This window comes from Sinocyclocheilus rhinocerous, unplaced genomic scaffold, assembly GCF_001515625.1.
Source record: "Sinocyclocheilus rhinocerous isolate Xijiao unplaced genomic scaffold, SAMN03320098_v1.1 scaffold1682, whole genome shotgun sequence".
Classification (NCBI taxonomy): Eukaryota; Metazoa; Chordata; class Actinopteri; order Cypriniformes; family Cyprinidae; genus Sinocyclocheilus; species Sinocyclocheilus rhinocerous.
Window position 1 is genome coordinate 282,504 of NW_015654052.1, and position 15,853 is coordinate 298,356.

Consider the following 15,853-nt stretch of genomic DNA (forward strand, 5'->3'; position numbering starts at 1 on the left):
TACAAGAACAGTAATGGTATACACAATGTCCTGAGGAGATGTGTGTTCATTCAAAGAAAGGTTTTCCTATGAATTAATTAGAGAAGAGTCAATTTTTATGGGCATTATGGGTCTCTCTTAGAGAGACTTGAGTAAGAGTTGATTTTCTCTATACATACTTTTAGGTCGTAAAAGTATATCTGATCTGGCTGAGGGGTCCTGGTTGCCATGGTAACCAGGGGCCTGGGGTCGTTCCCAGACATGCTGGTACCCAGTATGTTTATTGGGTGAGGGGTCTGTGATTGCTTGTTAATCTAATGAATAATTGATTTGTTAAATCTAATGAACAAATGTGTGTCTGATTGGTCCAAATGCTACAATAATCATTTTAATTTTCACAGCATTTCAACATTGCATCAACTACTGATGAACACATTCATTTATATTTGAATTATCACTCAGTGAGTTATTTAACCATGTCTTTGGAAGGCTTTTGTCTTATAAACACATTAAAGTGCACAAATTCACTTTATTTCTTATTTACGTGTAATACAGGGATTCCCAAGCTTTTTTGTCATCTGAACCTCTTTCACCTAATATATTTACCCCTCAGATTTTAAGAATTATAGTATTTCAGCTTAAATTAAATGAAAATTTGAAATTTTGCCTTGGCAACTGAAACAAAGTAAGTTTAAAATGTAATACTTTTAGTTTTAGTTATCAATAATAACCCTGGGGTGAACTGTGGCGTCTTCTTTAATTCAATTCTATATTTGACACAAAATGATAGCTCATTATTTGCGTCTGTGTGTTTTAGGGGAAGTCGCGACTCCCCAAGTCATGTGCTTGGAGAAGTCGCGGCCTAATGGTTAGCGAGTCGGACTCGTAACCCAAAGGTTGCGGGTTCGAGTCTCGTACCGGCAGGGATTGTAGGTGGGGGGAGTGAATGTACAGCTCTCTCTCCCACCTTCAATACCACGACTGAGGTGCCCTTGAGCAAGGCACCGAACCCCCAACTGCTCCACTGCTGTGTGTGTGTGTGCACTTTGGATGGGATAAATGCAGAGTATGGGTCACCACCATACTTGGCCACATGTCACTTCACTCACTCACTCACTTTAGGTCTGGAGACTCATCCTCAGCAGTGGGTGGAGCTTCTTCATCCGACGCTCTCCATCTGTAAGCTGCGGCGGTCCGCAACAACTCCGCAAACTCATCAAATTACACTTTCACAGTCTTGAGTAGCTTTCGATGCTTTTAGAAGCTCATCAGTGTGTTTTTTTGTGTCAGATTGTGTCATTTTGTATGTTGTTAGATGTCCTCCGGTCGCTGTGGCGCTGGCACGCAAACGCATGGCAGGGGAGCGTGTGGAGTCATGTGATACTCTGGAGTTTGATGTGGTGGAGCTGGCGGACACTATGGACTGGCAGCTTCCTCTGGTGAAGAGAGGCCTGAGACAGCTGCAGTGGGTCTCAGACACAGGTGAGAGGAGACCATGTGATTCGCTGAACATCTGATGCATGTTACACACCAAAAGGACCAAACAGACTTAAAAACGACTAATCAATTTACCTCCCCCTGTTGTCATGTAAAAACAAACTGAGATTGGTCACTTCACATGTCAGTCAGATGGTTGCTTCCTGTCTAAGTGGGTGTTTTTTGGCCAAAATTTATCCTAGTAGTAAAGATTTGATTAGAAGATTAATAAATGATTAATGAATAATTAAAAATGGAAACCAAGAGGGTTAAAATCTTAGAAAGGGTTGAATTTACCCTTCCACAAGTAAATACCTTAAAAGGTAAAAAAAAAAAAAAAACATACATTTATAGCATTGAATGTTGCATGCATTGCAAAAAAAAAAAAAATCAGATTTTTTTTTAACGATAAAAATAAGCATATTCATAGAACAAGATACATTGGAGATGCTAAATGTAAAATTAAGTCATGAAAAATTAAAACAAGAACCAATGTCTGTCAATAGAGGAATGAAAACTTGTTGAATCAAGTTGATTTTTTTTCAGATATTTGTTCTTTTTTTAATATAAACTCACTTTTTTATCAGTTTTTCAGAAAACAACACTTTTTTTAATGTCAGTTTGCATCTCCAGTAAATGTATCTTTAGGCATATCCGCTGGAAAACAGGACAAAAATACTGTGGAAGAACATCACTTTTTTTGCAGTGTGTTCAGAAGGTACAGTAAAAGTTATTTTCATATTCTAGTGTTTGGGAGCAGAGCCATAAGCTCTTTTGTTTTGTAAAATGAATTAAAAAGTAATGAAGATTGGTTGGAAGTTACATTTTCAAACTCTGAATTGTTTCTAATACAACTTGTGTTCTGCCTAGATATTTACATTTAGAGCACATATTGACATATTGTGTTCCCTTCGATTTATTCCTTACATTGTCTTTACTTGGTCTTAAAAAATGTTACGCTTCCCTTCATAACACCTGCAGAAACCCTGTATTTTATTATGTTGTGTACTGTTGTATTTTATTCTATTCTATGGTGTATTCTATTCTGTTTTCTATTATATTGTTGTGTTCTATTTATTATTGTATTGTATTTTGTAGTATTGTTCCGTTCTTCTATTCTATTTTGTTCTTTTCTGTTCTATTTATTCTGTTTAATTCTATTCTGTTGTATTCTGTTTTTATTTGAAGGAGAAACAACTGTAGAGCAAAGGAAAAACAAACAGTAGTTTGTACAGTATCTGGTTGATTTAAGTATTTGATTTTTGTGCATGTAGGAGCAAGTAAATAACAAGATAGATGGCATAACTTCAAAATAGATCATCTGTTCTGTTTAATTCTATACTGTTGTTTTATGCTGTAATTTATTGTTTTCCATTATATCCTGTATATCGTCAGGTTCATATGGAGGCACAGGACGGAGCGGCGTCCATGTGGAGTTCTCAGCGCTGTCCTTCTATTTCCGCTCCTATGGTGACCTGACGGCAGATGAGCTGGACGCGGTTTGTGCGTTTCTGCACGGCCGTGTGATGGAACAGGAGAGGACACAGCTGTACCAGCTCAAAACCTTCCGCAGGTCAGACCCACACACTCACCATGACTGAGCTCATCTAATCATTTATGCTCCTTTATTGTCTTCAGGAAATCACATCTCTGAGTGTATGTGTTGTGTTTGTGTGCAGCGTTGCGTACTGTAACTGCAGTCTGTGTATGGATGATCTGGAGGAAAGCAGGAGCCAGGCTCTCAAAGAGCTGCTGCGTGATTATTTGAGATATATCCAGCTGCAGACCCGCAGCACCAGCAGTTTCAGAACCGCAGCCACAGAACCGCAGCCACAGAACCGGAAGTGAGGGGCGGAGTTATTGACAACGAGAGAGCACAGTGAGTAGGCTGTAATGTTTTTGCTATCATACGTTTAAAGGGGTCATATGATGCTGCTAAAAAGAACATTATTTTGTGTATTTGGTGTAATGAAATGTGTTTATGCGGTTTAAAGTAAAAAAAAACACATTATTTTCCACATACTGTACATTATTGTTTCTCCTCTATGCCCCGCCTTTTTGAAACGCGTCGATTTTTACAAAGCTCATCGGTCTGAAAAAGCAAGGTGTGCTCCTCACTTCCGGTTCTGTGGCTGCGGTTCTGAAACTGCTGGTGCTGCGGGTCTGCAGCTGGATACTATTGGATTATTTCGACAAGAGGAGAAACCTGGACCTGAGCAAACACTATCAGGAGGACGAGGAGGAGGAGCTCAACAAATGCAAGGTGTGACTCTTTCACGGTTTCGTTTATGATGTGAACTCTCATTTCTATCTCTGAATCCCGTTGTTGTATTTTGTCCTCAGATGAGGGACTGGGAGGCTCAGATCTGTGCGGACATCAGAGGTTTCCTGTCCAGTCGCAGTGATTAGAAGTTCACCGGTCGAGCCGTGGCCAGAATCTTCCATGGCATCTGTGTGTTTCTTGTTATGTTTCTCTCCAGCTGTGGTCATCTTTTGATTTGAGAGTAATTGAGCATGTGTTTCGTTTCTCCCGCAGGAAGTCCGTGTTATCCAGCGCAGACGTACGGACGTGACCGAAGATACTGGAGGAAATCTATTCAGTTTGATTTCGTTTAGCTACTCAGGAGATCATTAGAACGAGGTAACTGAATTTATTTATTTGTGCTGTTTGTCATTGTTTTAAATGCTCACATGTTGTATTTTATAACTTCATAAATAATAAAGACCAGTTGTTTCTGGTGAATCAGAATGATCTGTAAACACAGCAGTTGCTCAGTCTGTCCTGTAGTGGGCACTATTGTGCTTTTTTTTTTTTTTTTATCACATCCAGATACATTTTAGTGTCAAATTACACATTTATACTAAACAATCCCAAACAACAACTACTTAACTTTTATAATCATTTGTATAATATAAGTTCATCACAGACACAGGACTACCTTGAGTAGATGCTTACATGTTTTGTGTAGTTATCTCCTACTGTAATTACAGCCATCACTTTTGAATATATATAAATATAAAAACCAACTCCAGAGTCGTAAAATAATCACCCTTAAAGGATTAGTTCACTCAAAAATGAAAATTAGGCTGCGTTTTACTCACCCCCGAGGCATCCTAGGTATATATGACTTTCTTCTTTCAGACGAATCCAGTCAGAGTTAAGTCCAAAGTAAGTTAAATAAAAATCGCCCATCCATAAAAAAAAGTGTCTCACACGGTTCCGTGGGTTGAACAAAGTCCTCCTGTAGCGAATCGATGCGTTTTTGTAAGAAAAATATCCATATTCAAAACGTAATAATCACTTTAATCTAGCTTGCGCTCACTGTTGTAAACAGAAGCAGTTCCGGGGGAATGACGTATGAGGTATGCTTTGCACATGCGCCGCTCAGAAGTGACGCACACGGAGAGATCGAAACAAAACAACGGTCACTAATTAGAAGTACAAAACGAGGATTTGTAAAGAAGAATGTCGGAGGATTTCGCGTCTGAAAGAAGAAAATCATATACACCTAGGATGCCTCGGGGTGAGTAAAACGCAGCCTAATTTTCATTTTTGGGTGAACTAACCCTTTAAGTGTGCAGGAATTTATCTTTTTTTTTTTAGAAATAGACTTTAGAAGCCTTAAATAAACATTTTAATTACCAATTCTTTGTTGTAATAACAAATGATAATTTTAATTTAATATAATTTTTATATAGAACCATATTTATAATAATATGTTTATTTGTTATTTTTATAGCAAAATAAAAACTTAGAATTCTGAGAAAAAATATATATATAAAATCCCCAAAAATGCATTGGCTGTATAATGAAATGCTCCTTAAATACACTCGTCTACCAGCCAGTTGAGAACACAAAACAGATCTTTTTTTTTTTTTTATCAGAAATCAGCTAATATTTACTTCTGTTAAATATCAACTCTTAGTTTCAAAAGCATGTATCAAAAGCTGTTTCTTAATATGAAGTCTTTGAATTGTTGAACAGGTCAGAATGTCCAAGTTAATGACTGATAGTCTAAACTGTAGAAGAGTCTTCCTCGTTTCTCAGTACGAGGAAACTAAGTGTTGTGTGTCAGTTACACGTGTTGTACATGTGCACTTCACGTCAGCTCGTTCATCTCAAGTTCAAATGATTCAAACTCACCTGTGTTTCAAGTTGTGTGGACAGAATATAACTGAGACATAAAAACTTAATACAAGAATAGTTCGTTCAGATGTTTATTTGTCATCATTTACTCACCTTCATGCCATTGCGATGCATAGATGCATCATGGATACATAATTGCATCAAAAGGGTTTTATGTTTAAAAAAAACAAAATGGTTATAAAACAGGAATAAAAAAAAAATGGAAATCAGGGCATTTTTTCTTGTCAGGGCAGTATTTCTGTGTAATGTCTTAATACATGGTTAGCTTTCTTACAGAGTAAATTCCGTTAAATTATTTTAAGCGGCATTCGTTTTTTTCAAGGTTTGCAGTTATTGCACTATATTTTAAATTGGGTGTGTACACGTGATATTTCAGACACCAGTCATTGTCCTGCGTTTTTATCATCTAATGAGCACTTCTAAAAGTCGTGTGAGTCAGGATCTAATGAAACTTCAGGTTTGACGACGAGATAAAATCATTGGCTTTACCACAGCACTTTCAGCCCTGCAATCTCTAACATGACTAATAATACACTCGCATACATACGCAAGACCTTAATGCTGAATAGAGACTTTACATAACATTTATGAAAGCACAAAGACTATGAGTGAATATTTTCAGGCTAGGACAAAAGCCACAGGTCACAATTCGTTTATCTATTCACAGGTTTGATCACTACATGTCATGACAGAAACTTACTTCATACTTCATATTAGCAGAATGAACCAGTAAAATCCATACATCAAGTGTATCTTACAATAATACATTTTCAGCCCAGTTACATCTTCACAATAAAATACAGAAACAACTTTTGCAGATTACAATTAACTAGTAAAAATATACATTTAAACTGAAGGACAGGAGCCTAGTGAGAAACTATATGTAAAGTGCTGATGGCCATAAAAAGCCATTTATCTACTGTAAATAAGTGATTTGCATGCTTGATTTATCTGTTGTAAATGTTCATTTTTAATTAGACTTAAATTTGAAAATCTGAAGAAAATGTGTGGCATTTTAAAAAGTATAAAAACGAGTATATGTGTAATGTATGGAGTAATATATTGTTTTTTTTTTAGTAATTACTCTTCTGTTCCCAACAAAAACAATACAAATTAAGTATTACAAATATAAACAAGGTTTTAAAAATATTCCATTTTAAAACATGGCAGCACATATTTCCACTGTTTAAGTGACACCTATCAAACATCTTCAAGGAAGGGAATATGATAATGTACATAAGTACACAAGTACAATCCTGCATCATTTTTTAGATTCCTATCTGATCTTCATATAATGACAGGAGTAATATAATCCCCCATCCAGTCAACAGACCCAGATTCTGCAGTAGAAAAATCAGCCACGGCTTTTTACTGTCCACATGAATCATAGAGGGAAGCTAGACAAGACAAAAACAGAGAAATTGAAGTTGAGATCACCTGATTACACTCAAATACTTTAGATGTTTGTGTTTCACTTTCCACACCCTGAAAGATGCAGGAAATTAAAATTTTTACAAGTTTTTACTTAAAGGAACACTCCACTATTTTTGAAAATAGACTAATTTTCCAACTCCCCTAGAGTTAAACAGTTGAGTTTTACCGTTTTCGAATCCATTCAGCCGATCTCCGGGTCTGGCGGTAGCACTTTTAGCTGTAGCTTAGCATAGATCACTGAATCTGATTAGACCATTAGCATCTCGCTCAAAAATGACCAAAGAGTTTCTTTATTTTTCCTATTTAAAACTTGACTCATAGTTCACCCAAAAATGGAAATTCTGTCATATGTCATTCATGCACACCCTCAAGTTGTTTCAAACATGTTTTTTTGAAGAATGTTGCTAACCAAGTTGGTTGAACTATCACTATCTCACATCTCACTAGGAAGAAAAGTTGGAATAGTGAGATATAAACTCAGAACTGCGAGAAAAAAAGTCAAAATTGTTTTTTTTTTCTTCTGAGTTTATATCTTGCAATTCTGTCTTTTTTTCCCAGAATTGTGAGAATTTTTTTTTACCTATTAACTTTTTTATTTTTTGTTGTATGGCGGAAACCAAAAATCAGAAGTGCAAGATGTCAACTTGAAATTTTGAGTAAACAAAGTCAGAATTGTGAGTTTATATCTCACAATTTTATCTTTTTTTCTCAGAGTTTGTATCTCATAATTCTGACTTTTTTTCTCAGAATTAAATTTGATTAACCCTGCAGAAACAGGCTTCCAAGTTATATAAAGCATGAAGCTTACAGTTTGCACAAAATATGGCAGCTACTTTGTGTATTTTTGCTCTGTTAATGAGAAGAGTTACAAAAGAAGCCAGAAAGTACCAAACATACCATGTCTGCAAGGCTGATGTAAAGGAAGAAGCCGGCGGTGATGGCAGAAATCCACTCCTGGGCGGTGGTTTGAGTGGAGACAGACAGTGCGATGTAAAGGCCAATGAAGGAGGTTAGAGCACTGCCCACATTCAGCAGCAGAGCCTTTCTCACTGACAGACCACAGTGCAACAAGATTGCAAAATCACCTGACCACCAAACACAAAAACACAACCTGTCATAAATGTGTCTGTATGATATTTCACAAGTTAAAACAAAGAAATCCAAATTATTACCATGAAACCATCTGAGTTTTTTGTTTCATAAATACATCTATTCATGACTATTAGGGCTAATACAAATTTCACGATTCGATTCGATTCTCATTCACAAGCTTGCTATTCGATTCGATTACCGATTCGATTCAATATCGATTATTTTGGATATGTATCAGGTATAGTACATGCCAAATTTTCTAAAGGAAAAACAAAATCTCTCAACTAATGCTGAAAAATATACATGAGAGTCAGTTGGTAGGCTACTACATTACTATAATATTGAAGGTTAAAATTAATTTTTACAATAATAAAGTTACAGTTACATAATAATACTTCTACTTCAGTTTTTTTTTTTTTTAATATAAACATTTAAATGGTGGCTGTCATAAAAACTTGATGGCTTTATTCAAACATAAATTAAACATTGAAGAACAGTAAAAAATATAATGAATATGTTATATGGTGCATATATTAAGCAAAATGCCCCTCTCTACAGTTTATTTTTCTATATGATTAATGAGTTTATGGTCACCGAATATGTGTTTTTCTGAGGTAAATGTGACGTTGCGTGACATTGTTTACAAGACGTTATACTGACGTCTTTGCGCGGCTGAAACACAGATTGATAGATTACATGAGACAGGATACGGATTGTAAAGTTGTACTCTTTCTTTTAACTTACCTTCGGATGTTTAGTCATGTTTATTTTGTGCTGAAGCTGGTATTAATGTGGAGGAGACGATCAGTGCACGTGCGCCTCACGCTGAACTGTCTGTTGAACTGAGGCGCTACAGCGATCTGTCACTCCACATTAAACAGCGCCAAAATGGCATTTATTGTTGGAATACTGCAATACAATGGACAGAAATCTGAGACTTTGTTTCATATTAAAAGTACCAAAGCACAACGCTTATTGCATTTATTGGATGGGAAGTACCCTTCAATATTCCGTCCATTAACTGAAAACAGGCTAGACTAATTGATTCTTGGGATTTAAGAAAATATATCGTTCCGTAAAAATGAGAATCGATTAATATCGAGATATCGATATTTTTTACCCAGTCCTATAGGGGTTATGCGCAATAGACTTCCGTATTCTGTTAACCGGGTCTCGTCGCTTCCGGTTCAAGCGTTTTGCATATGCTTCGTTAAATATGAAGCAGTTTTACTCAAGATGCCTTCAAAGTAGATACCAATGATGATCATAATCAATGTCCATCACATATGCGGACTGATATCTAAAAGTTTTTTTTATTTTTATTCTTTTCACATTTAGATATAAAAATTGAATAAAACGTCAACAATAAAAACAGCTAGCTAGTTTAACTGATTATCTTAAAAGTCCATAGATATCGCTATTATTTAATACGGCTGTTAACACGTTCTCTGACAAGCGGAAGCAAGGTGATGTTCGACATATACCCTATTGACTATAAACTGAGACGTGTTTAAGTGAGACGTTCCTTCACTCACATCAGGAAGAGGGAAAGTGCCAACTGTTTTCTTTGTTGTTTTGATTAATCAGTAATGCACATTGTGTTACTTCACAAACCTGTTAAGAGTTATTTCAAGGGTATGTAGAAAAGCGAACGTTTCTAAAAGGCCTTAGTATTCAATCTACACTTTTACTTTAAAAGAATATTCACACAACATTCAAAGACTGTGATGACAAACTATCATGGTCTACTAATGTTCTTACTAGGGTTGTGACGGTGAGGAAATTTTCCCACCGCTTAATTGACGTGTGACAACACCGGTAATACCGGTATCACCGCGGGGACGGGGCGTTCCCCCTTTTCCTCGCTTGCCTTCGATTTTAAATTGCTTAAATTGCTTGAATGCAACAACCAAATACAACGTCAAACTCACTTTAGCCTATATATAAAACATAGAACTTTTATTAACAAAACAAATAAAAATACACCATGCTATAGGGCAAGCTATGCCTAATATAAAATAACAAATAACTTACATAAAGTTTAATAGGTATACAAAACTGGAAATAAGTAAACATAGTGACGTAACCGGTGTTGCGGCTTAACACCGGTATCACCGTGAACACCGTCTATCGCGGCAAGCCTAGTTCTTAATGCATTTTTAATAGCTAGATTAGAGTTTCTCTCAAACAGACATATCTCACCTAACTCGTGTGGCAGCTCATGACACAAAACGGCCAGTGATGTCGCCAGTCCTGAACGCCACGACACGGAGAACGCAGCGCCCATGGCCAGACCGTCTGCAAAGTTATGAACGCCGTCACCGATGGTGATCATATACGGCAGCAGACGCTTCTCTGAGGGGCATGAGAAAGATACACACTCAAAATCATAAATGACGTTATTCAACTACAAAAATCACCCGCGGATGAAACTCAAAATAATTCAGCAAAATGAAAATGAAGACTATAATAGGACAGAGAGTTAAGATTTCTAAAATGTTAAATATTTTACATAATATTTTAAAATAAATGTATATAGATAGATTTTATTTATTTTGCATTTTAGAATACATTTTTTTCACCATTTAAATTTTATAATTTAATTTACTTTAATTTTATATTTTTGTAATAGATATATAATATAAGTGACATAACATATAATAATAATTTAATCATTTTTTACAATTTAAATGTAACTAATAATAAATGTATTTTTTAAAATGAAAATCTATCTTGTCACAAAAATAAAAAGCTCTCTCTCTCTCTCTCTGAATGTATACTGTGTATATAAATACACACCACAAACTTTTGAACAGAGCTTTTGAAACAAAAAACATAAAAATAAAAACAGATTTAAAATACTCATAAGAAAACTATAATAGTACCTCAATAATACTAAAATAACACGTGTAATTATTTGCAGTCATGGCTCAGATGTGTCTAACACAGACCGCTGACAGCATTCACTGACCTCGTGTGCTGCTAGACGGCTCCAGGATGGACTTCTCATTGTTTTGCTCGTCCACCTAAAATCAGTACAAACTGACAGCATTACAAAACTGATGATTACAGAGGACGTCTGAGATGAATTCAGTGATATTTCTGCACTGATAAACTGAATTTGATGGTCAAAAAAAAAAAAAAAAACATGAAAAAATGATACCCAATGCATGATTGCAATAAAAAAATTCTTCTACTCAGTATTTTTGTCTTGTATTTTTCAGTACAAATATCTACATATATATAAATACGATTGAAATTGTGAAAACAATTCTGAATTTAATGGTCAAAATTAATCAGACATGTTATGGACAAAAACTATATGCACTGCAAAAAAGAACAAGAAAAAAAAAAAAGAAATAATAGATGAGAAAAATCCCAAAGTCCACCTGTGAAACTTTTCTTGTCCAAATAGAACTAAAGCTAACCTAACCTAGAAAACTAGGTAAAATTAGGTAAATATTAATTCACTAATTAAACAATGAACACCAACATTTCTGATTCACATGACAATAAACTCTCAGACTATTGTCTGTAAATCCTGAAATGACCTCAAATTTCCAACAATTATTGTCTGGGTTTGTGAAATCTGATTAAACTGAATTTGATGGTCAAAAAAAAAAAAAAAGACATGAAAAAATGATACCCAATGCATGATTGCAATAAAAAAATTCTTCTACTCAGTATTTTTGTCTTGTATTTTTCAGTACAAATATCTACATATATATAAATACGATTGAAATTGTGAAAACAATTCTGAATTTAATGGTCAAAATTAATCAGACATGTTATGGACAAAAACTATATGCACTGCAAAAAAGAACAAGAAAAAAAAAAAAGAAATAATAGATGAGAAAAATCCCAAAGTCCACCTGTGAAACTTTTCTTGTCCAAATAGAACTAAAGCTAACCTAACCTAGAAAACTAGGTAAAATTAGGTAAATATTAATTCACTAATTAAACAATGAACACCAACATTTCTGATTCACATGACAATAAACTCTCAGACTATTGTCTGTAAATCCTGAAATGACCTCAAATTTCCAACAATTATTGTCTGGGTTTGTGAAATATGATTTCACCCGGCCTCCTCAGGGAACAGTAGTTCTGTCCATTTTTGTGTAGTGATTTGTAACATAATAACTTCTTATTTGGCCCACGTTCACACAAAGACGACTTTCTCACCAGCTCCTCCTGTGAGGTGGAGTTATTGTTTTGCTGGGTTCTCTTGCTCTGGAACATCTGCAGAACTTTGCTGTGGTCACAGTGATGAGGCTCAGACTGCCGGAGCAAACAGACAACAGTGGTCATTTACAACAAAGAAAGACCCTTCAAGGCAAACCAGCTCATCTGGTGGCCATTTCTCCACTTCTTATTATGTTTTAAGGCAATACATACAGACAAAACCATTCGGTTATCATGCACTGGTCAGCTATGAGATTTTGGGGTATTTTGTTTCTATAATTTCAGATGTCTTATTTCAGACTAGTGGAAAGAAACATCCAAAATACACTTATAAGTGTTTATGACCATTTATCTATTTGTGTCTGTAGATTTCAATTACAGTACATGTCTTTAAAGGCTGTTTTGTCAAAATGAGTTTTTTTCTCCTGCAGTACTTACATACACCAAACTTTACCGTTTGATTCCTATCTATATTCCGAAGGTTTTAATAGAGGATTTTGTGTATATATCATTTGTCTGATTTCTTACATTTTATTCATAAAAATATGGCTGTTGACAGTGTTTTCTGATTGAACTTTTCTGATAAATTTATTACATCTGCAAAATTAAACAAGAAATTTGACGTCACCCACTCCATTATGATGATGACCATGTCGAGTGATGATAGCGAAGATGGCTTCCATCAGATAGAAGACATAGATGCCCCCAATGACCACCAGGAGTTTGTAAACATAGTCGAGGTTCTCCTCCTCATGACTGTGTCCTTCTTCATGTCCATGAAGACCTAAGAACTACTCATACACAATCAGTCACAAAGCAATGAAATCTAAAGGAATAGTTCACCCAAAAATGAAAATGTGCTTAAAATCTACTCACCCTCAAGCCATCCACGATGTAGGTGAGATTGTTTAGATTCTATTATGCTATTTTTAGGGTTCCTAATTTTGTTTTGGGAATCTCGTACAGTAGGTTTACATGTATGCGAGGTCAAAAAAACGCTTTCATTTTCTAATAATGTGCATTTAATATCACCTCATTTTCCAACGATTCTCAAATAATTCGTTCGAAGCAGTTCTAAGATTCAGTCTCTCTAAACCCCTCCTTCCTGTGAGCCTACTCTGCTCTGATTGGTCAGAAATCCCAGTCTGTTGTGATTGGTCTACCGCTTTGGGGTTGTATTGCTGTTATTTTTAACCACTGATTCTTTGCAGCCTCACCTTTCGGAAGTGAAAATAAAATGAATGAACTTCCACAGTGTAGGACGCAGCGTCTTTTCGACATGTTTACCACACAAACAAACAACAGTGTTTGAAAGCAGGTCAGCCAATGTAGAACATAGGCGGCATTATGCAAATGCATTACCCCGTGACATGTAGCCATCACGGAAGTGGGATTCGAATTACTGACGACTCGTTTAGGCTGATTCTTTCTTTTGGGAGACAATAACTTGATTTATTTTGCACTTTCGGGTTTAAACCTTTGCAAATCGTTTACATTCACATACAGCTACATTACACACTGCTGTAATGATGGATTTGTTTCTTACACGCAGGCTTCGACTTTGATAGATTGGAGTGGTGTGGATTGTGATATTTTTATCAGCTGTTTGGACTCTCATTCTGACGGCACCCATTCACTGCAGAGGATCCACTGGTGAACAAGTGATGTAATGCTACATTTCTCCAAATCTGTTCCGATGCAGAAACAAACTCATTTTGGATGGCACAAGGGTGAGTAAATTTAAATGAAATTTACTCTTACTTTTCTGTTTATTTCTATTTAAATGAAGACATTTTTGAGTCTTTTTTGCTGGCTGCTCACCATAGGAAGCAGATGCAGAAGAGCGTCACCCGTGAGGGATCCTACAGCCAGACTAATGCAGAACTGGATGCACATCTGAAACACTTGCGTGCACCTGGAGAACAGCAGCACCACGATCCCAAACATGGCCATCAGACAGATGATTATGTTGGCGAGAGTGGCATATCCATATCCTGGGCACAAAGGGCTTATTCAGTGATTGTATAAAGAGATCACTATGTCACAGGTATGCCGTCGATCAGACTGGTTTTTGTAAACAGTTACAGGTCATTCAGATGGAATCTGGTTTAAGCCGGAAAATGGTGCCAGCTTTGTTCTTCTCCAGGAAGAAATAACTAAAATAATCAGTCACAGTGTTTAAAAATACTCTTTGTTCTGCTGAGGTTAAGAGATTGATTCCAGCTAGAACTAAATATTGTGGGAGAACCAGAAAAGCCAGCAGTCATGTATCATTGTTGTATAATGTGTCATGTTTCTTATACGCAAACTAAATGTAAGTGATCATCTAAACTTTCACTATCATTGACAAGTGCATACAATAAAAAAAACTCAAAGTTTCTAGTTGTAGTATTTTATAAGGTTTTTAAGCTTTTACAGATATTATACTACCGTTCAAAAGTTTGGGGTCAGTAAGATTTTTTAAATGTTTTTGAAAGAAGTCTCTTATGCCCACCAAGGCTGCATTTAATACAGTAATACTGTGAAATATTATTTTTAATTAAATTACCTGTTTTCTATTTGAATATATTTTAACATATAATTTATTTAAAGCTGTATTTTCAGCATCATTACTCCAGTCTTCAGTGTCACACGATCGATCAGAAATCCCTCTAATATGCTGATTTGCTGATCAAGAAACATTTTTTTTATTATTATCAATGCTGAAAACAGTTGTGCTACTTCATATTTTCGCTGAAACCATTAGACATTTTTTTCAGGATTCTTTGATCAATAGAAAGGTCTAAATAGAAATCTTTTGTAACATTATAAATGTCTTTACTGTCATTTTTACAAGTCTAACTATGCTATGCAACTCAGACTAATTGTTCAGTGATGGTCTGATGGTGTAAACAGAGGTCACTCACTCTCAGCGGTGCTCAGAGAATCAGGGGTCATGTGGGTGAAAGTGATCTCAGAACAGCTTCCACTGAGGATCTGCTGAATCAGAGCAGGACTGAGCTGTGTGAACTGATCTCTGGTCAGCGATGAAGAGTTCAGCTGGTAGATCCTCAGAAGGTCTTCAGCACTAAAACACATCTGCAGGCAAAGCAACCAGAAACAACCTGAGACATGCATATATTAACATAATTTAAGCATTGCATATATTAAAGTGCCCCTATTATGGATTTTTAAAATGACCTTTTATGCAGTGTGTAACACAGCTCTAAGTGAATTAAAACATTTTACAAAGTTTTAAATCTGAAAGTGCACCGTGTATAAAGTTATTGTCTCTCAAAAGAAAAGAGTTGACTCTGAATCATTGAAACGAGTCGTTTTAAAACGAATCCCAAGCTGTTTCATGTTGACGTCAACATGAAACATTAGCATATTGCCTGTCCACTTGTTGGTCTTTTCGCATTGGTCTGAATGAAAATGCAAATTCATTCTTTGCAACTAGGTGCCGCTTTTGGAGCGGTAAAAAATAGCTGTTTCCCCGGTAACGCTGTACACAAAGCAGCACTGCGCTCACAAACGCTGCTTTATCAGGCATTACAGGCA

General features: G+C 35.9%; 1 protein-coding gene across 2 annotated transcripts in view; it reads right to left on the minus strand.

Annotated features, from left to right (window-relative positions):
* Positions 1-6,678: 6,678 nt before the first annotated feature.
* Positions 6,679-15,853, minus strand: part of LOC107716580 (zinc transporter ZIP4-like) — a 13,389-nt gene continuing 4,214 nt past the window's right edge. Inside the window, exons 5-12 of one of the 2 annotated variants that reach the window (XM_016523061.1) lie at positions 15,220-15,391; positions 14,135-14,307; positions 12,946-13,104; positions 12,314-12,409; positions 11,100-11,154; positions 10,331-10,483; positions 7,934-8,121; positions 6,679-6,999 (exon numbers count right to left, since the gene is read on the minus strand). In XM_016523061.1, the coding sequence (XP_016378547.1) occupies positions 6,871-6,999; positions 7,934-8,121; positions 10,331-10,483; positions 11,100-11,154; positions 12,314-12,409; positions 12,946-13,104; positions 14,135-14,307; positions 15,220-15,391 (1,125 nt within the window). In that variant the 3' untranslated portion in view covers positions 6,679-6,870. Of the gene's footprint in view, positions 7,000-7,933; positions 8,122-10,330; positions 10,484-11,099; positions 11,155-12,162; positions 12,410-12,945; positions 13,105-14,134; positions 14,308-15,219; positions 15,392-15,853 lie in introns of those variants that run through there. The other variant, XM_016523062.1, reaches the window with a different exon arrangement.